The following is a 23,096-nucleotide window of genomic DNA, read 5'->3' as shown; positions in this document are numbered from 1 at the left end:
TGTCAGTTAGCAGTTAGAATTGAAGGAAGTACAAGAAGATGGTTTAATGTTAAATCTGGTGTGAGACAAGGATGTACATTATCCCCTCTGTTATTCATCATCTATATGGATAACATTATGAAGGAAAGTGGTATTAAACATGATATCAAAGTTGGCGGTGTTAATGTCAGCTCTTTGCTTTATGCGGATGATGTTATACGTCTAAATAAATCTGCTACAAGTCTGCAAGATTCTCTGACTAAATTGAATAACTGTTGCAATAGATATGGTATGAAGGTCAGCAATAAAAAGATAAAGACAATGAAAATAGGCAGAATCATTGAAAATGTTGTCAACTGTATGGCATAAGGCTCTTATCCCACTCAATGTGATGATTAGTAGAGGCAAAGTGGCATGAAAGGCCTGAAATGTCTTGTCTGTTATTTCTGACATATCCTATGTCTTCATTCTTTCTCGTTTCAAAGCTTCTAGAGGTCTGACCTACGTAACTAATACCACATGAGCAAGGTATATTATATACTCCAGAGTACTTGTAGAATGGGTGAGGATCTTTCGGTGATCTTAAAAATTTCCGAATAGTGTTGATATGGTTTGAATGCCACTCTGATCTTATGTGGTTTTAAAAGGTTAGCTAATTTTTTGGAAAGGTTGCTGACAAAAGGAATCGTAATTGTACTGATGTATTGGACGTCATCACGTTGTCGATGTGGTATATCAGTAAAGTGAATCTTGTTATAGAGTCTTTTTGGGTAACCATTTAAAGAAAGTTCTCTGGATGTTGTGGTTAATTCCGTTAGTAGGTCATCCTTGTCTGTGGTATACTGTATAGCTCTTTTCTTGAGACTATGGATAATGCTAAGTTTCTGAGCTATGTGATGAGCTGAGTTGAAATGGAGGTAACGTCCAGTATTTGTAGGTTTTCTGTATACAGATAGGTTGATACTATTATTGGATTGTTTCTTTATTAAAATGTCAAGGAATGGCAGTTTTTTATCGTTTTCCATTTCTAATGTGAATTTGATGATATTGTGGAAACTACTGATTTGGTTGAGGTAATTCATTAGTTCTTCTTTCGTAAGATCCCAAATGATAAAGATGTCATCTACATATCTGTACCAAATTTTCGGTTTTGGAATGATCTGGGTTAAGATTTTTTTCTCTAGATCTTCCATGAATAAGTCAGCACAAGGAGGTGATAGGGGGCTACCCATAGCTAATCCAGTGAGTTGTTTGTAGATCGTTTTTTGCCAAATAAAATAGTTAGAAGTTAAACAGTGATTGAACAAAGTAGTGATGTTTTTTGGGAACAAGTTGTCTAAGATGTTGATGACTTCAACCACTGGAATGTTAGTAAACAGAGATGTAATGTCCACGCTTGCTAGTATATCCTCTTCAAAAATAGGTAAAATAAAATATAGATAAAATAAAATTTTATAGATAAAATTTTATTTTATCTATAAAATGTTTTGAGTTTTTAATATAAGTATCCGAGACATGAATGTGTTGTTGTAAAATCTTCGCAAGATACTTTGACAGTTGGTAAGTGGGAGAATAGATTCCATCAACTATTGGACGTAATGGTATACCTACTTTATGAATTTTTGGAAGGCCATACAATCTAGGAGTAAGTGGGTGCATAGAATGCACCCACTTACTCCTAGAATGGCAGTTTTTTATCGTTTTCCATTTCTAATGTGAATTTGATGGTATTGTGGAAACTATTGATTTGGTTGAGGTAATTCATCAGTACAATTATGATTCCTTTTGTCAGCAACCTTTCCAAAAAATTAGCTAACCTTTTAAAACCACATAAGATCAGAGTGGCATTCAAACCAATCAATACTATTCGGAAATTTTTAAGATCACCGAAAGATCTCACCCATTCTACAAGTACTCTAGCGTATATAATATACCTTGCTCATGTGGTATTAGTTATGTAGGTCAGACCTCTAGAAGCTTTGAAACGAGAAAGAAAGAACACACAGGATATGTCAGAAATAACAGACAAGACATTTCAGGCCTTTCATGCCACTTTGCCTGTACTAACCATGTTGTCAACTGTGTTGTGAATGGAGAACCTGTGGAACAAGTAAAACATTTCAGCTACTTAGGCACTATGTTTAGTGAAGGTGGCAAATTAAATATGGAAATAGACAACAGTATCAACAAAGCTAGTATGGTAGGAAGTCAATTGAATAAATTCATATGGAATAAGAGAGAAATTAGTCGGAACACTAAATTAGCTGTATACAAGACAGTGTTCAAACCAGTTTTAACTTATGGATCTGAGAGCTGGGTCAGAAGTAAAACACTTGACGAAAGACTAGAGACTGCAGATATGAGAGTCCTGAGAAAGATTAGAGGTGTGAACAGATGGCATCAATGGCAATATCATATTAAAAATGAGATTATTAGGAAAGAACTTGACATTGTCAGCATCCAAGAATGCGTTAGCAGAGCTAATCTAAGGTGGTATGGTCACTTATACAGAATGGGCGATGAAAGATTATCAAAACAAGTGTTCTCTGCCAAGTTGGCAAGAAAACGATCCAGAGGAAGACCAACATATAGATGGATTGATACGGTACAAAGTGCCTTAGACGATAGAAATATAAGAACTAGTAATGTTGGAGTCTTGACAAGTAACAGACTGATTTGGAGGAAAATTGCAGATAGGAAGTTAGTATTGATGTAAATTTTTCATGTAGTACTATCATATCCTGTACACCACTTGAGGGTACATGGCAGGAATTTGATGATGATGATGATGAACAACTCCTTCATATGCATAACTGCATTACCAAATTGAATCATTTCACTATGCCTGGAGGAAAGCATTGTAACAACAGAAATCTGACGAATTTTTACAAAAGAATCGCAGAGGCTAGTATTTGGGGAAAAAAAAAAACAGTTATCTTTAAAACCTACAGATATCATGATCAGTTTCAGCATTCAGTCTTCTTTTATTAATATTCCACTGAATGAAACTCTATCACTGTAATCAAAAGTGTTCCCTGACAAAGAAGTTGTTTGTTTTCATCATCCATTAAAGTTACTGCTTTATTTGAAAATAAAAAAATTATAAGCTGATCAAAGAATCTGCCACTGGAGATCTCACCCACCCCAAATGTTCTAGCAAATTACTACTCTGAACATCTATGAATACTGTTTTCCTCCATACAACACCAACCATCTTTCCGGATATACTATGAGGAGGATGTCTTCCTTACATGGCCACATGCTTTTTTAATCATTAAATTAAAAAGGCACACATTACTTTTTTTTTTAATCATTAAACTTTCTATTGATTTTCCTCCAAATTAATCTGTCATCTGCCAAGACTTCAATACTGCCAGATCTTATATTTTTGTCTCATAAGACATTTGTTACTGTATGACTCCACCTATATCTTGGTCTTCCTCTGGGTCATTTTCCAGTCATCCAAAAAAAAAAACTTTTTTTTATTAACCTTTTCTTTCATTTTCTGTTTAAGTGACCATACCATCTTAGATTACTTCTGTTTATACATTCCTAAATGCTAACAAGATCAAGTTACTTCCTAACATCCTCATTTGTAACAGGTTTCTGTCAGTTATGTCAATTTGTGGACGTGTGGAGTGAGTTTGATGGGCAAAAGGATCTATATAAGATGGATGGCTTGCATTTGAATGGTTACGGTGTAAGAAGACTTAAGAAAGTGTTGCTGAATGTAGTGGATGTGCAAATTCAGGGAAACTAGATTTGTTAAGGGGGGGGAGTAGATATACAGTCCTTAGGGAGGCAGTTGAATGTAAGAATGAATATAATATGCTAGAGCAAATAAGGACAACAAACCAGAGTGGGATAGTTAATATAAGGCATCAAGGTAGGGTTGGGACTAATGGGGGTCTTAAATTCATGTACACTAATACTAGGAGTATTAGGAACAAGAAGGAAGAGTTTTTCGCCATGGTTGGCACTTCCAGACCACAGGTTATTGGTATTAGTGAAACATGGCTGACTGTAGATGATATAGCTAGTGGGATTGAATGTGATGGGTATAGTGTGTTCAGGAATGACAGAGAGAATAAAATGGGGGGAGGAGTATTGTTGATGATAGCTGATGAGCTCCAGCCAAGGAGAATAGAAGTTGGATTGCAGGATAGAGAAAAGAGCACATTTGAGGCCATTTGGTGTGAGATTGTGGCTAGCATAACTAAATATATAATTGGGTGCTGCTATAGACCAGGTGATGGAAAAGATGGTGGTGACAGTATGCACAAGCAAATAGAAGAAATGAGTGGAAGGAGGGTGATTATTATGGGAGATTTCAACTATGGTCGCATTGATTGGAGTGAGGAGAGGACACACGGGAGGAAGGAAATGGATTTTATGCGGTTATTAAGGGATAACTATCTGCGATAGCATGTAATGGAAAATACTAGGGGTCGGAGAGTGCTTGACCTAATTACATCTGAGGATTTGGCTGTAACAAATATGACCACATTGCCACCAATCGGTGAGAGTGATCATAGGGTCTTGACTTGGGAGGTGGCTAAAGGTGTAGAATTTTCAATTAAGACAGGGTACATGTGGAATTATCGGGCTGGAAAGTATGACAAGCTTAGAAGTTTGATTGGCTCAGTGCCATGGCATGTACAACTGCAAGGACTAGAAATTGATAGTGCATGGGAGGTAGTTAAGAAGTGCTTGCATGAAGCAATGGCTGACTGTATACCTAGAGTCCGAATAATAAATCAACTAGGGGTTAAATGGATGAATAACACCATTAAGCTTGAGCTGCAAAAAGAGAAACAACTATGGAGGGAATTTAAGGAGAAAGGTGACCGGCAGGCACATGAATGGTATAAAGCGCAGGCCAGATGGGTGACGAGTGTGGTAAGAAAAGCAAAAGAGGATTACGAAAGAACATTGGCCATACAGGCTAAAGAGAATCCTAAACAGTTTTTTAGATATGTAGCAAGTAAAAGGAAAAATGTACATGGCAGAATGATTTTAAAGAATGCCGATGGTAGGGAGGTAACTGAATCAGTTGAGATAGTTGAGTTACTGAGTGAGCACTTTGCAAGAATATATCATCCAGGTGGTGACATTGCAGAAACGAATAAACCAGTAGATTATACGGGAATTGTGGTAAATGAAGAGGAGGTGAGCAGTCTATTGCATAACCTCAATGTCAATACATCTGTGGGATTGGATGGTATACGAGCTTGTATAGTACGAGAAGCAGCTAAAGAATTGTCAGTACCCTTGACCATTTTGTTTAATTTGAGTCTCGGGTCTGGGTTAGTCCCGAGCAGGTGGAAGGAGGGGAAAATAGTTCCACTGCATAAAAGTGGTTCCAAGACTGCTGTTGTAAATTACCGACGGATTAGCATATCAGGAATCATTGTCAAGGTCTTAGAGAAATTAGTCAAGAAAAGAATACAGGATTGGATAGATGAAAATAAGATATTGTATGGGGGACAACATGGTTTTTGTGAAGGGTAGATCATGCCTCAGTAACTTGCTCACGTTTTATAACACAGTGACGGCTGAACTGGATAGGGGTAGTGGGTTTACAGTGATACTACTGGACCTTGCCAAAGCCTTTGATAGGATACCACATGGAACCCTAATCAGTAAACTGGAGCAGATGGGGATGGATATAGGTTTGGTGAGATGGATAGGAGGGTGGTTGAAGGAGAGATACCAGAGAGTGGTTTATTCAGGAGTGGAGTCAAAAAGACGTCTTGTGGCTAGTGGAATGCTGCAGGGCTCTGTTCTTGAACCACTGCTTTTCAATTTGTTCATCAATGATATTGGAAAGGATTTGAGAGGAAGTGTTCACTTGTTTGCTGATGATGCAAAGTTGGGTAGAGCAATTGTGAGTGCACAGGATGTCAAAATTTTACAGGATGGTTTGGATAGTTTGGAGGACTGGGCTAGGAAAAATGGATGTCAGTTTAATGTGGCAAAGTGTAAGGTTATGCACTTTGGGGTGAAAAGAATAGCAGCAGTATATCGCATTGGTGGAACCGTACTCCAGGAGATTGATGAGGCCAGGGATTTGGGAGTGCTGGTGGATAGGGAGTTGAAGTTTAGGGGGCACATTGCAAAAGTGACTAAAACAGCTCACCAAATCACTTGGCTTCTGAAAAATACTTTAACATGCAGAGACAAACAAGTTGTTATTCCTCTGTATCGAGCCTTGATAAGACCCCATCTGGACTTCTGTGCCCAGTTATGGGCACCAGGGTTTCTTCGTGATGGGGAGGAAGTGGAGAGGGGTCCAGAGACAAGTGACCAAGATGATAGCAGGTCTGTGGAATGAACCTTATGAGAATAGGTTGAAGATTTGTGGGTTGCAGAAATTAGACGATAGGCGAAGGAGGGATGATATGATTGAGACATTCAAATTACTGAAGGGTTTTTATAAGATTGATCCAGAAGATATTTTTGAAAATATGACTGGTGGTGGGAGGACTAGGGGCCATGCATGGAAGCTGGGCAAGAGCATGGTTGACAAGGGTGTTAGAGCTAGGTTTTTTACTTGGAGAGTGGTGAATGAGTGGAATAAGCTTCCAGAGTCTGTTGTGGGTGCTACGACCGTGAATGAGTTCAAGGCAAGATATTATAGATACTGTGTGAATGTTGAATAGTTGTTCCAGATATGATGTTAGGGCCTCCCTCGATGAGTCTGTCGACTCCTTGGAGTTTCCCGGAACAATAATAATAATAATAATAATTACGCCCAGGGGTGGCTTGTGCATAGGCACTGTAGAACTGCAGCACTCCCAATTTTTCTCGATATATAAATATATTTATTAATTTATTTATATTTGCTTGTAATATTTAATTTTATCATCAACAATCCTATACAATTCTCTTATTTTGTATAAAAAATAATTAAAATCCATCTTGTAGCACTGTGTACCACAGTGTCATATTGCTATGCGCACAAGCATATACACATCATAGTGAGATGTGAGCTATTAGCGCAATGCGGCAAATGTCCGTCGCATAGTTCCACTGTTGTTTATATGCATTTTATATCCAGATTTGGCATGATTACTTTGAAAGATGGTTAACTAAACAACCAGTGATAAAACAGTGGCACAAAATTTTTAAAGAGAAAGATTTTCAGTAGTCTGCATATCAATACTTTGGGTAAAAAAGTCACCAGAAATCTGAAATATGGAAAGTCAGCTGGAGTTAATATTTATCAGAAATCCTCAAATATATAACATAAAAGATTTTCATTGGCTATACTGCATAATTCAGAGAGCATGGTCAATATCCAGATGATTAAAGCAGAGCTCTTATTTCCAGATCAATCTATAAAAAGATAAATAAAATGGAATGTGAGAATTAGAAGACTTTTCCTGCTAAGTGGTCTGGGTAAGATTCTACAAGCATACTTGAGAAGAGGCTAAGAAAAATTATGGAAGAGAAACATGAAGAAGAAGAACAAACTACGTTCAGACCAAAATAAGAGCTGCCAAAATCAGATTTTCACTTTAACACAAATAGTTCGGAAATCATGGGAATATAACAAGAACCCTAAATTTTTGCAGATCTAGAAAAGCATAAGAAGGTGCTAACAAATTATATATAGTAAACAGAAGTTTAATTCTTTTTTTTTTTAATTAATAGTGAAAGATTCTAATGAGAATATCACTACTTATCTTCCACTTCTAAGCCCTTTTTATATCTATTTTTGGTTTAAGTCTCACCTTATTTACTACTACATATGATGTTAGAGACTGGCTTAATTGGCAGAGTGGTTAGCGTATCTGCTCTCCAGCCAAAAGCCGTGGGTTCGAATCCCACGACAAATATGTATACACTCTTCCAAGATGGTGTGAGTAAGCATGGGAAAAGTAGGCCCAACCATCCCACAATGGGAAAAACCTTCCCAGCAGATGGGAAGTTACATGCTGTTTTCATTCATTCATTCATGATGTTAAAATAAAATCAATTAATAAATCCACAGGTATAGTAAAGAAATACCCTCTGAAAGCTTTATTTTATGGATCTCTTCAAATTTTCATTTCTTACTTAACTATAAGTATATTTATAAGAATAAAAATATTAAGAATATAACTTATTTTTAATGCTTAATAATATTAGCATGAGAGTAAAGTCATAAAAAACTTCACTGGTGTTTACCTTGTAATCCAGCATATATTAAATGACCATAACCAGGTATTTTGTAAACACCACCAACTCCATTATCCTTCTCTTCTGTATCACACCTGAAAAGAACCCAGTTCATATCTGATAATGTTAAACGGGATATAACAGATTCAAAATCGGTGCCTGGACGCTGAAGAAGGCTTCCACTATAAGATCGCATACGATAACCAAACTGTGCAACACATGAACGAAGCCGAAGGATAGCAGCTCTAGCAGAAGAATCGAGCGATACCCTAAAATTAAAAACAGAGATGACAACTGCTACTCAAAATTTAATATCTGAATGAAAATAACAAAATAATAAGATAATGTATTTATTACCAAATTAATTATATAGGCAAGAAAATAATGCATTATAAAATTCATTACTAATACAGTAACTGAGGACTTACATAAAATCAAATGGATTTTATCCATTTGAATGCAATATGAATTACAATCATCAGTATATATCATATCAGCAGGACAAAGGAAGCAACAGACTTATACAGTATCATCTTCTGCTTAAATTTATCCATAGGTTTATAACTTATGAGGGAGTACTTAAGGATTGAAACTAGAAATGGGGGATGAGACCTCTACACAGACTTTTAAGGAATGAGGAGAACCAAACAGGATTTCTGACATAATGTCCAATTCTCGCCGTTTCATGGCACACCCTGTTAGATACCTACTCTGTTAGAAACCACACTAGATAATGAATGACTGTGGATGGGCTGATAATTTGGAATTTAGTTAGCCAAATTGTATTCTTATTAGCTTAAATCATTATATAAAATGATGGTATAACATGACAGACTTTCATTCAGGTGGGAGAATTGCTTGGTTAAACAAAGCCCTCATTGTTTACATCATGGTACCAGGGTGAACAGCGAAAAGTTGGAACAAATTCCAACTCAACATCACCAGAGTTCAAGGCACACGCCATCAACATAAGAAGCATCAATGGAAAAGAAATGGAATTAGCAGAAGAACTGAATAAGGTGATCGACATAATCTAATTACCAAAATAAAGAAGACAAATACAAGATGTTAAATTCAGGTGAAACAATCAAAGAAAAGAAGGAGTAAGTATTGTATTAACAATAAATATGAGGATAATCTTCTTGAATGGTAGGCAAACTAGAGTGATGTGGGTGACCATCAGAATGGGGAACTGGACAATGAGACTTATTTGTGCTTATGGTCCAACAGAATGGTCTACTAAGAAAGCAGTGAAGAATTTTTTAAGGCAAGAGAAGGCAGCTGACAACACAACAAAAAAGAAAAAGTGGTCCTTGTTGGAGATCTAAACAGTAGAGTAGGAAATAATTACAAGGTACAGAAATGTTCTGGGAAAATTTGGAGAAAAGAGCAAAGCTAATAATATTAAGTATCTGCTGGATTTCTGCTCAGGACATGGAGTAGTTATTAATGAAACTATGATCTAATAAAATTGTGTGCAAATTTACATGGAGATAAGATAAAAGAAAAGTCTCAGCGACTGTTATTGATGATTGCACTGTTTCTCGACTTGTTCAAGACACAAGAGTGTAACGAGGATTTGAAATTGGAAGCAATCACCATTTAGTTTTGAGCAGAATAAAATTGAATTTCATAGTCATAATAATGTTTTTCAGTATGAACAACATTAAGAGTAGAAAAAAAAATTATTAATAGTAATAATAATAATATCTATAATATTTATAATAATAATAATACAAATAATAAGAATATTATCTGAGACTCCAGGGAGTCAAGGACTCATCGAGGGAGGCTGTAAATTACCCAACCCAGCTATCATACCTTCCCTTAAATTCATTTACACTAGATGCACTCACTATCCCTAAGGGCAAATTATTCCACTCACTCACTACTCTCTGGGAGAAAAACCTAGCTCTTACCCCTTCCTTGACCGAGAACAACCTTAACTTCCATGGATGCCCCTGTGTTCTCACCCCGCCTTCCAAATAACAAAAAATTTCATCATTTGAAATACTATAACACCCAACACTTTAACTTAATCTCTCTCTTTATCTTTGGATAAAGATAAAGAGAGAGATTGAGTTAAAGGGTTGTCTTCTTTATTCCTTTAGAACCCGGGAGACCAAATCTACGCACAGTAATCCAGGTGTGGTCTTATCAAAGCCTTATAAAGAGGCAAAATTACTTCCTTATCCTTATATGTTAAGGTTCGCTTCAAGCAATTATCCTCTGAGTTGTATTTGCAACTTTTGCTGTGACCTTTGAACTTTAAATTCTAATCCCCCAATACACCAAGATCCCTTGCCTCTTCAGTTTCTTGGCATATTATATTAGCATAACAACCATGCTAATATAATATGCTGCTGGAACTCTAATCATGCCAAAGTGCATAACTTCACACTTACTAACATTAAACTGATAGCCATTTTTGTTTGTGCAGATTTCCAGTCTATTCAAATCATTTTGTAATTGCTGAATATCAGTAGCATTCCTGATTGCCCTGCCTATCTTCGCATCATCAGCAAACAATTGCAAATCTGATGATAGACCCTGCTTGATGTCATTAATGTATAGATTGAACAATAATGGTACAAGGACTGAACCCTAAGGTACACCACTGGTCACCTTAAATCTGGCAGATTCACACCCATTGTATACCACTTTTTGATATCTGTTTGTCAACCATCCTCTGGTTCAAGTCAATAGATTATATTCCAATCCCATCAGTTTATTTACACAACAGCCTATTGTGTCGTATTCTATCAAATGCCTTAGAAAAATCCAACATTATCATAGTGTATCCATTCCTTTTATCCAACGCTGCCATAACATTGTTATAAAATATGAGCAAATTGTTCCCTGCAGAGTATAGAATGCATGCCTACCCATTTCTGTATGCGCGTTCTTACCAACTTTTCTAAAATCTTCACTAACACAGCAGAGATACTAATAGGTCAGTAGTTAGACACATCAGTTTTTGTACCACCCTTGTGCAATGGAACTATCCTACATTCCTTCTATTCCTGTGGTATCATTCCTGAGCTGAGACTCAAGTTATACAAAAGTGTGAAAGGCCTAGCCAATTCAGCTGAACATTCCTTTAGCAAACAGGCTGATATTCAATCTGTCCCTATTGACAAATTCTTATCCAGGTTATGCAAAAGCTCTTTAACCTTATTTTCATGAACCTCTAACTCTTCATCCAACGTAGCAGTAGCACTGTGCACCATGCTACATACACCTGATTGATATATCTTAGCAAAGTGAGCACTCATTAACTGAACAATCTCCTTAGCTTCCGACACTCGTGTATCATCTGCATCCAATAAAGTTATTCTTCCATATTCATTCTTGCTTTTGATTATGGCATAAGGATAAAATTCTTTTGGATTGCCTTTAGCTTGCATGGCCAATTTCTTTTCATACTCCATTTTAGCTTTTCTCACAATACTAGTTACTTTTCTGGCCTGAGCTTTATATATTTCACAACTCCTCTCACTCTTATTCTGATGATATTCTTTCCACATCATCTTCTTCTTGTGGATCTCTTGCTTAATAAGGCTGCACATCTATTTCACTCCCAACCTATTTATTCTTCGAACACTAGGGCTACATTGAGATACCACCTCATTCAAGCACTTTTTCAAAGATTCCCATGCATTGCTGATATTTTTTTTCGTTCAGTAACTGATACCATGGGACCAAAGATAGTACTCTTCTAAGTTGATCATAATTTCCGGCTTTGTAGTTCAGCATATAGCCTGTTTTAATTGGAGCTTCAATACAAGTAGATACTTCCCAAGAAAGAACAGCATGATCACTGTCACCAATTGGTGGTAAAATAGCCATATTCTTGACAGAGATCCCTTCTGACGCTATGAGCAAATCCAACAGTTCGAGTTCCTTCTTTCACATGCTGCTTGAGAAAGTTGTCTCGCAACAATTCAACAAATTCCTGTTCTTTCTTATCATGAGATTTCTCTTCTACCCAATCAATGTTTGGAAAATTAAAGTCACCCATAATAATCATTCGCTTCGTACCCATAAGGATAAATTGCCGATACATTTCTTCGTCCCCTACCACTGAGCCTCCAAGTCTGTAGCAACACTCCACCATATATTTCATTCTGTTACCCTCCACTTCACACCAGATAGACTCAAACTTATCGCTACATAGGACATTGTTACCATCATTGTTTTCTTGTATTTCTACCCTAACTGGACTTAAGTCATCTGATATCATTAGTAGCACTCCTCCTCCTCCTCTCCTATCTCTTCTGTCATTCCTAAAAATAGTATATCTGTTACACTCAATCTCACTCACCATATCTGATTCTGATAGCCAGGCTTCACTAATGCCAACAATCTTAGGCCACATCGTATTCAATAAAGCAACTACTCAACCCCTTTGTTTCTAATGCTTTTGGCATTTGTGTATAGACATAATAAATTATGACCAAGCCTATTCTTATAATTAGATATGCAATCTATTTGGTCTTGTTTCTAGAATTTTCTCTTTTCCCTCCCCAGATATACTTAAAAGGTCCGAACCCAAAGCATATTTTTCCACTCCTTCGCCACATACATAACCATGTTCAAAGGCATTCATATCTTTATCACATTTGTATACCATAGCTGAACTTTCACACACATTTTTCCTATTCCTCCCTTGATGATCTAATTTCCCTGACTCTCTGCATTGGGTCTCATACCAAGAAGTAATTTCTCCAGGTTTCTGATGCCAAATATCAAATAAATATATATATATTTAATATTATTTATTGAATTTAATATATTTAATATATATATATTAAATATATATTTAATATTTATTAAAGTGTGCTTTCCATACTTTAAAACATTAATAGAAAATATAACTTTGATGGATTCTGACATCATGGTCAGTTTCAATATTACTTCACTCTTCAATAATGTACCTCTGACAGAGATCTTAAACCTTGTTAAGTCATATTTCCCTCCTCAAGTAATTGAATTATTCAGATTAACCATATTAGCAGGTTATTTTCCTATTCAAAGGAAATATATACAAACAACTGGATGGGACTGCTATGGGTTTCTAGGCCTATGATGAGCAACTTGCTCATCATAGGCCTAGAGTAGTTAGTATAGGGGTGCAAGAGAGCCTGATAGTATTTTTCTTCTTCTATTGCACCAGTTTTATGACTAGTAGCTCAGCAGCATTTCCTTCCATTCTTCTCTTCTGTTTTCTTTCCTCTTTATTTTGTAGCATGTTTTTAGTCCAGTACTTTGTTTTATTTGATCAAAGTATCTTTTCCTCTTCCGCTTTCTCTTTTTCTTTTGATTTTGCCTTCTATTATTCTTCTCGTCAGAATATGTCCAATCCATTTGTGTCTTCTTGTTATTAATGTGTTTATCAGTGTTCTGGATTCATTTACTTCCTTAAGCACTTCTTCATTAGATTTTTTGTCTGTCCATTTTATCTTTTGCATTCGTCTCCAACACCACATTTCAAATGCCTCCAGTTTTCTAATATCTCCTGTTCCCATTGTCCATGTTTTGCTGCCATAAAGTGCTATACTCCATATATAAGTTTTTAAAAGTTTTTTCCTTAGTTGTAGACTTAAGTTTCATTTTAATACCTTTTCCATTTTATTGAATTGGTTTTTTTTTTGCTATGCCTATTATTATCTTTATGTCTTCTTTTGATCTTCCTTCCTCATTTATTGTACTCCCTAGGTATTTGTAATTCTTTTACTTGTTTTATCTCTTTCCCATTTAATTTAATTTTCTTTATGATCTTTGGTTGCTTGTTTGTCAGTAGAATTTTGGTTTCTTCAACACTTATTTTTATGTGGTATTTATTAAATATTTCATGTTTGTTTTGATTAACTTTTTCTTCTTCTTCTTCTGCTTTTTGCATGAATGCAATATCATCTGCAAATCGGAGGCAAAAAAATTTCCTCTCCACCAATCTTTATGCCACTGCTTGTTTTTTCTTTAACATCTCTGATGGCATTTTCAATATATATGTTGAAGAGCAAGGGTGATAATATGCACCCTTGTCTTACTCCACATCTAATATGTACGGTTACTGTTCTTTCTAGGAGAAAGAAAAGACAGATAGCATGAGAGATAGAGAAAAGGCCTCAGCTCTTTTATATCATCACATAACCAAAGGCTACCTAGTTTTCCTTTTTTCACCAATCTCAAGTAGATGAACAACCAAAAGACCAATTGAAACTAAAGCACAAAGATTACTGATACCCAGGTGGTTAGTTAGCCTTATCTCAGTTAACTGCCTTGAGTTTGGCCTTCTTTGCCTACGATTGCTCTCCAGTCATCCCTGCAGTTAAATATAAAGACCATTTTGAACTAAAAGGATGGAACCATCTAAAAAACCTCTCATAGTAAAAATAGACAGAATTTTATCTTCCCCTGGTGAATATTGCATAATGTAGGTAGTCCACACCATCTGATCAAAAATTTAATATCTCCTAGAACGCTTCTTTCTAAATACAAAAATCGTCTGACTGAACAATAAAATTTCCACAATACAATATTATAAGGCATTTGGATGTCATATTGCTGATTTTCAAATCCATGTTTCTTTCTAAACTTCTTTGGAATCATAAAGTTCCAAGGATACCCTGACTGGAAGGCGATGATATGCAATTCTTCAAGCAAGATCTCTTCTGGTATCCTTGGAATTTCAATAAGTTATGAAACAAAGTGTTGTTATCAGTATTCAACTGTGGAAGCTTGCCGCAAAAGAGATCAAACATTTCTTTATATCAAATTTTACTTTCTTTAATGGAAAGAATGTCAATGCCAGAATGTTAAAGCAGTCTTAGAGTTAACCACAGAATATTGTAGTATTCAGGAATTGGACCTTTATAATCATTTACTCCAAACAGGGGAAGATGAAAATCCAGGTAGTACAGGAGAAGGTCTGCACATGTGCAATTGGTCTGCAATATTTTATGGATTTTTGAAGTGGTATTGCATATAAACAGCAGAATTTTAAGACTGGAAGCCCAAATCTTCTGTGCTTCTTTGATCATTGAAATAATTCCTTTTTAAATTCTTGGTATTGGCTAGACAAAAAAATTTCACAGGCTTACCATATAATTGCTTTTCTTCAGCTTCTGTGATGTCTGTAATAATTATTATGTATAACTGAGCAAGGGAAAATTAAGGTTTTGAGTACAATGGCTTTAGAAGAAAATGAAAGTGGCCCAATTTTCCAGTCTTATAAGGTTGCAATGTTCTTGTATATAAGTTCTTAGACTGGTAATATTGGGTAAGTGGAGAAGGGTATTTTATGTATAATGAGTGGCTCTCTCTCTCTCTCTCAGTGGTTAGCCCAAAAGGAACGCTTCCAAGATCCCACTTTCCAAAAACTTTTAATTTTGTCTTATCTGCATTAGTATTTAATCCACTGATCTTACTGAATTTTTCCAAAATACCAAAAAAAGATGTATATGGAATCATTATCCTTCAAAGTGCTGACTACATCATTAGCATATGCTAATACCTTATTTTCCTTCATAGTTGAAGGAATTGTTATTCCTTGCATAGCATGTGTATTGTCAACTTCCTGTAAGAAAGGTTCAAGAACCAATGCAAAGAGCAGTGGACTAAGAGGGCAACCTTCCTTGACTTCTTTTTGAATTTTGACAGAGTCTGACAGGAACCCAATAGGCAGGTAGTTGAACTGGCATAGGCTCCTTTGATAACAGATAGAAGTTTTTTACCCACACCAATTTGCTGGAAAATGTGGAACAGAAAGGGATGCCATTATCAAATGCTTGAGTAAGGTATACTGATAGCACTGGCATTGACTGCTTTTTCATATTAACTAAGCGGAGTAGATCACATAGCAGAAACAGATTAAATTCTACTGCTCAGCCTGAACTCCATACACCTGTGCGCTTTTAATTATATATCTCATTCCCACTTTGAACCTGTTATTGATAATGCAGAAAAACATCTTGTGGTCAGTATTAAATAGAGAAATAGGTCTCCAGCTGCTGTTTAAGGTGTGATCACTATTAGGTTTTAGAATGAGGATGGTATGGCTTACTACAAATTCACTTAGTATGTGTCAGGTGAGAGAAAATAATTAAACAGTATAGCTAGAATGGGAAGAATAAAATCCCATGCCTCATAGTAAAGTTCTATTCCTAGACTATCAGGGTATGGGGATTTTCTTGTCTGACATTCTTTATAGGATTTGGTAACTTCAGATGCTATAATGGGTCTGTCAAGCCCATCTTAGAAATGAACAGGAAAGCCATTAATGTTCCAAGAATTATAATTTCCCACAGTGCTATTGTTTCAAACAGATTTTTGTAGTGTTTTTGAAAAGGAATCAAGGATGTCTTGAGTGGTGGATATGTCTTCATCATCGACACAGATATGAGTGATAGTCCTTTCTTTGTGGAATTTAGTGAATTGTCTATTGAAGAATGCAGCTGAGGGGCTATCTGCTAAGTGCTGCTGAATTCTTATTTTATTCTTTCAAATTTTAAACTTAAATTAAGAATACAGAGCACTTAGCAGATAGCCCTTCAGCTGCATTCTTCAATAGACAATTCAAAGTCTTCCATTCCTCGTTCAATCATATTCTGTTTTACTGCTTGTTTGAGTTCTCATCTGTGGGAGCCAGACCCAGAAGTGATACCAAGGTTAAAGTAATGCACAAGTAGTCAAAAAGTGTCACACATTATTACTAAAATACTTCGGATTAGAGAAAGATGTTTGAAAGTTTTTTTTCACTTGGTTATGCTATAAATTAAAGATGCCAAGATATCATATCCTTGGTTTAATTCTTTATCCAAGTGTAAGCAAATAAAAATTTACATTTGAATAAAGGATTAAACCCAGAATATAATTTCTTGGCATCTTTAATTTATAGTATAACCAATAAAAAACTTTCAAACTCTAAGCCTTTCCATATGAATTTTATGTTGTAAAGAAGTGTAAGAAAGTTTTAAAATGAATCAAAGTTCATGAGCATTTAGAGGTGAACTGTAGACACAAACATTATTCAAGAAAAAATGAAAGAATTTGAAACCAAAAACCAAACCTTGGAGATTCAATGGTAAGTCCTGAAGAAAACACTGACTGATACAGCTGGAGAGGAATGTGGTGAGGTTGTCTACTAGGACAGAAAAATCAGAACTCCATGATAGACTGAGGAAGTTAAAGATGTAGGGAAGGAAAAGAAAGCACACAGAAAGTTCCTGCCAAGAAAGTCTACTTGTGATCTTAGAGAATACAGAGAAAAATGTAAGAAAGTGAAGTACTGTGTAAAACTAACTAAACAAAAGTAATGGGAAGACTTTGGCAAGAACATAGAAAATATCAGGAAGGTGATAAAATATTCTGGGGGCTATAGAAAAAGCTTAGAAAATGGGGAAAGAGTACTATTAAAAAAATCAGAGATGATAAAGATGGCATGAAACCTGAAGATAAAGATATTCTAGATGTCTGGGGTAATAACTTTGAAAGATATATAAATCAAGTGGATGTTAAATCCAGCATTATTTCAAAGCTGAATACAGAAACTATACAGGTTTCATATGAAATTTGACCAGAGAGCTTATGGGAATACACTCACTGGCATTTACGAGTTGCCCTAGCCGGACCTTATAGGAGACATGATCGCTTTGCCCAAGCGTTCATATATTCGCCTCCTATTTTGATAAGGTTTCACTGGCCTCACAGCTGTTTCAAACTGATTGGTTCTCCTCAGGGGCAGAAACCATAAGAGAACAAAAACTCTTGTTCAGTACTAAGGAACTCGAAGTGTTGGAGAGGCGTATTTTTCATAAACCAACTCTCGGTCAGTGCATAAACTATTTACTAAAATAAAGAGCCAAAAGGTTTCATTTTGGCAATGCAAAATTATAATGAAGCCTTCTGGCTCTTTATTTTAGTGTATTTAGTGTAGGAAGTTGAGACTGAGCAGATATATGTGGTAAATGGTGATAAAGGTGATTGGGCAGGTGTGATGGGGAAATCAGAACCAATACAAAGCTTGGATAGGACTGGCTATAGACCTAAAAACAAATGCTGTGTTTGTTTACAAATGCCAGACCAGAAGTATCAGAAAATAAGGGGGGGGGTATGAAATGGTTTCAGTGATTGAGTTTATTCACCACCAAAATCATTGGAATAAGTGAAACATGGTTGAATTTGAATGAAGATGATATTGTAACAGGAATAGAAATGGAAGGATAGTAAGTGCAAGAAGGGAGGGGGGAGTACTGCTGATGATAGCAGGAGAATTAAGTCCACATAAGGTAGACATGATAGGGGAAAATAGTGGCAATAGTTATGAGGCAGTGTGGTGTAACATGGAGATTGAGAGGAAGACATATTTAGTTGGATGTTGCTATAAGGCCTGGGAATGTGGAGGGTGCTGATGAAGAAATGTATACTTGGATAGTGAACAAAGGAAGGGCAATTATTACAGGTGATTTTAATTATGGCAGTATAGAATGGAATGAAGAGATAGCATTTGGGAATAAGAAAAATGAATTTCTCGAGTTCTTGAGAGATAACTATCTCAGGCAGCACATAAAGAAGGGCATGCAAGGTGCCCTTCAAGGTGTAGATCTGATCATTTCATCAGAGGATGTAATTGTGAGTGGGGCTTCATGCTTTCCTCCAGTTGGTGAAAGTGATTATAAAGTAATCACCTCTGTTGTGGCTAGTCATATGCAGACTTTTGTGAGGAAAGGATATATGTGGAATTATCAGGCTGGTGATTATGACAAGTTTAGGAGACAGCTTGGAACAATAACATGGAATGAGGAGTTGAGTGGTAAGGAAATAAATGTTACACGGGAACTGACAAAGAAATACATAACAGCATTAATGTGTAAATGTATTCTGAAGGTCAAAAGGCTGAATGAGGTAGGTGTAAAATGGGTGAATGTGGAGCTTAAGCATGAAATTAGGAAAAAGAAAGTACTTTGGAGGAAGTACAAGATGAATAATGGTAATAATCAGTCACATGAAGAGTATACAGAACAAGCCAAGAGAATGACTCAATTAGTAAGGAAAACAAAAGTAGAGTATGAGCAGAAATTGGCAAATGTGGCCAAGAAAAATCCTAGAGAGTTTTCTGGATATGTGGCAAGTAGAAGGAAGAATGATCATGGCAAGATGAAGTTAATGGATGAAAGTAGTAGAATGGTAACTGTGTAGAAGGCATTGTTGAGGTATTCAGTGATCAATTTATAAGGCTGTTTCATCTTGATCAGGGTGGGAAATTAAGTGTAGAGGATATAGGAGGGGATGACTTAATTGTGAGTGAGCAGGAGGTATTTGAGGAAATAAATAACACTGACATCGACGAAGGTTATTTATTTCCTCAAATACCTCCTGCTCACGGCACAAGTTCTGAGGGAGTGGAAGGAGGATAAAACTGTTCCAATGCATAAAGGTGGTGATAAGGCAGTAGCTTCAAATTATAGACTGGTCTGCAGTTGTGGTGAAGGTCCTGGAGAGATTGGTGAGAAGTAGGATACAGAAATGGGTTGATAACAGCCGTATTCTCTGTGGTTATCAGCATGAGTTTGTTAAGGGGAGATCATGTTTCACTAACTTACTTATGTATACTATAACAAGGTGACAAATACCTTGGACAGGGGAGATGCAAATACAGTGGTGTACTTAGATTTTGCAAAGGCTTTTGATAGACTGTCCCACGACAAGCTCTTAAATAAATCAAAACAGATGGAATTGGATAATAGACTTCAGAGTTGGATCAGTGACTGGCTGTTGGATAGGTATCAGAAAGTTGTATATGGTGTGTGGTATTCCGAAAGAGAAAGGTCACTAGTGGTGTGCCACAGGGATCAATTTTGGGGCCATTATTGTCCAATTTCTATGTTAATGATATTAGTATGGGTTTAACTAGTGATATGCAGCTGTTTGTAGATGATGCAAAACTGGGGTGAGCAATGAAGAGTCAAGCAGATGTTATGGCTTTACAAGAGGACTTGAGTAGATTGCATGAATGGGCAGGTAAGTGGAACTATCAGTTCAATGTGGCAAAGTGTAATGTTTTGAGATTTGGTAAGCAACAATGGGATGCAAAATATATACTTGGTGGGGAAACTTTAACAGAAGTAGAGGAGATGAGAGATCTAGGAGTTATGGTGGACAAGGACCTGAAATTCAGGGGCCACACTTCACAAGTTATGAGGACATCACATCGGATAATGGCAATGATGTGGATAACCCTGACATGTAGAAATAGAGACGGTATGATTACATTGCATAAGGTCTTGATCAGGCCTCATATGGATTATAGTGCACAGATGGTCACCGGGTTTTCATATGTAACGAGGATATGTTGGAAAGGATCCAGAGAAGATTTGCAAAGGTGGTCAGTGGTCTTTGGAATGTGGAGTATGAGGACAGATTGCGAAATGTAAGTTGCAGAGCCTCGTGAATTAGAGGAAGAGGGAAGGAGGAATGGATATGATTGAGATATATAAGCTATTCAGGGATTGTTATCAGGTCGACAAGGAAGAGATTTTTCATGGAAATGGAGAGGGACAGAACAAGAGGCCATCGCTGGAAACTGTATAAGGAGGGTGTGAGCAGAAGAGTGAGGAGAAGGTTTTTTGAATGGAGAATGATTGGTGAGTGGAATGCACTGCCTGAGTGTGTTGTGGGTGTAGACACATTGAATCAGTTTAAAGCATGGTTGGATGAGCATTGTGTGCAATAGTGTGCATCTCCCACGATGAGTCTCTGACTCCATGGAGGTCAAATGTTAATAATAATAATAATAATAAAATCTTTGAAGTTTCTGAAACAATAGATTTCATGCCAAAAACAAGAATGTTGCAGTCTGAATTTTCTTGGTTTTATGTGGTTGTATGGCATCATTTATTTGGCACAGCTGACATGGAATGATCTAAGTTTTGTGCTCAAATATTTTGCTTACATGATGCAAGAAATGATTATCTTTTTTGCCCACTCTAGTTCTCAGCACTCTCCATTTCACAGTGTGTTTGCTAAGCCACCAGAGACATAAACAGCAGTAAGTTTATCAGAGCCAAAACAAAATGATTTACAAAATATGACACAGGCAATGTATAGGTGTGTATGTGTGTGTGCGTGCGAGTGTGTGTGTGTGTGTGTGTGTGTGTGTGTGTGTGTGTGTGTGTGTGTGTGTGTGTGTGTGTGTGTGTGTGTGTGTGTGTGCACGCGCGCATGCATGTGTTTGGTGCAGATAAGAAATCCTGTTCACATAAGAAGTCATTCCTAGAAGCTATATAAGAATGTAGCAAAATTCAATGCATGGAGAATGGGTGCGGAAGTCGAATGGACTACCAAAGTGGACAGTCAGCTTGACAAACATGAAAGAATGCTGAGGTACTGTTATACAGAAGAGAACAATTTCCTAAGATGAGGCTTATCATGTGGATGAATCACCATGTAAACCAAGGAGGATAATAATAAGTGAAGTATAACAACATTACAGTAAAAACTAATTATTTTAATTGGACTTTTTAATAATGTCATTACCAAACACTTGGAGTCCCCAAATGGCTACTGACATGATTGGTATCATGAATTAGGATCTCTGATTTCTTATCACATACATAGAAAGTGACACACTTCATGAACATCCTCGACACACTATATTTAGCCAGTAACTCCTCCATATAAGAGTACAGTAACAAAGTGCTTCCTCAAGCAGAGGACCTGATGGTATAATGTACCAGCTAGCAAATAATTCTATAACCACTAACTTTGTCATATCATGCCTATCAGGAGTCTAAACATAGCAGTATAATAGGAATCCTATCAGCACTACAGAGGACAGAAGGCTTCTCCCTGTTTGACAGCTGTTCACTAGTGTTTAAGCCTTACAAAGTATGTTCCTGATCTCCAAGTTTCTAACTTTATAACTCATGAAAGGCATCCATAAAAACAGTAACATTACACATTATAAAAAATTAAACTAAATTTTTATAATGTGTTTCAAATTAGTCTGTTATCTAGCAGGATAATTCTTATATGAATCCTACATACAGCTAATCTTGTATAAGTTTTTATAGCTGTCTTGTATGGGACAATTATAAAAACAATTAGTTTAGTGTTCTGATTAATTTGTCTCTTATTCCATATAAATTTAAGTAGCTGACTGCTAACAATACCCACTCTTCTTATTCTGTTTTTTTTTTTTTTTCAATTTTTACTTTACCATCTTCACTAATCATGGTGCCTAAATAACTGAAATATTTTACTTATTCTATAGTTTTCCCTCTAAAATGCTGCTGATGAACATTTCTGGTCAACCAGTTTTCAATATTCATGCCTATTTGCACAATCTGTCTTTTTATTGCTGATTTTACCAAATTTGTTACAGCAGCTATTCAACTTAATTAATGAATCCTGTAGACTTATAATGGATTTATTTAAGAGCATAATATCATCTGTATAAACAGCTGAGAAGATTAACATCTCTAATTTTGATCTCAGCTTTCCTTATGTGTAGGGCCATACTTACACTTTTTCCAAGGCAGGCAGACAGGGGCCCAAGCTGCTAAAGTGTTCAGGGACCCCTCCCTTATTCCTAATTTTTTGGAGCCCCCAGCTAACACCTCATGCGCCTGTGCATAAGTACTACCCTGTTTATGTGATCTATATGGATCAAATTATTAAAGAAAGCAGCATAAGCCTTGATTTACATCTGCATTATTGGTGATGAATAATAGCATAAATAGTATGCCCATTTGTCTTGCAAGAGGATATATTATTTTATATCAAACCATCTTCCTATACATCTTTCAGTTCTAACTGACTCATAAATCAATATAGACCATGCATTGCTCAATATAATATTTCATTTACATTTATATAATTGTAGCATTTTCAACAGTTTTCCTTTTAGCACATTGTCATATGCCTTTTCTAGCTACAACAATCCCAAAAAGTAT

The 23,096-nt window shown here is 36.2% G+C and overlaps 1 protein-coding gene across 1 annotated transcript in view; it reads right to left on the bottom strand.

Annotated features, from left to right (window-relative positions):
• Window positions 1–23,096, bottom strand: part of LOC150092290 (glycogen debranching enzyme) — a 461,626-nt gene that overhangs the window by 177,844 nt on the left and 260,686 nt on the right. Inside the window, exon 16 of the mRNA XM_090414998.1 lies at window positions 8,152–8,411. Within this exon, the coding sequence (XP_090271124.1) occupies window positions 8,152–8,411 (260 nt within the window). The remainder of the gene's footprint in view (window positions 1–8,151; window positions 8,412–23,096) is intronic.

The sequence above is a fragment of the Typopeltis vanoorti genome, chromosome 26, assembly GCF_054136105.1.
Source record: "Typopeltis vanoorti isolate ZY-2024b chromosome 26, IOZ_Tvanoo_1.0, whole genome shotgun sequence".
Lineage (NCBI taxonomy): Eukaryota > Metazoa > Arthropoda > Arachnida > Uropygi > Thelyphonidae > Typopeltis > Typopeltis vanoorti.
Note: the sequence above shows the minus strand (reverse complement) of the source record. Positions and strands in the feature narration are given on the sequence as shown.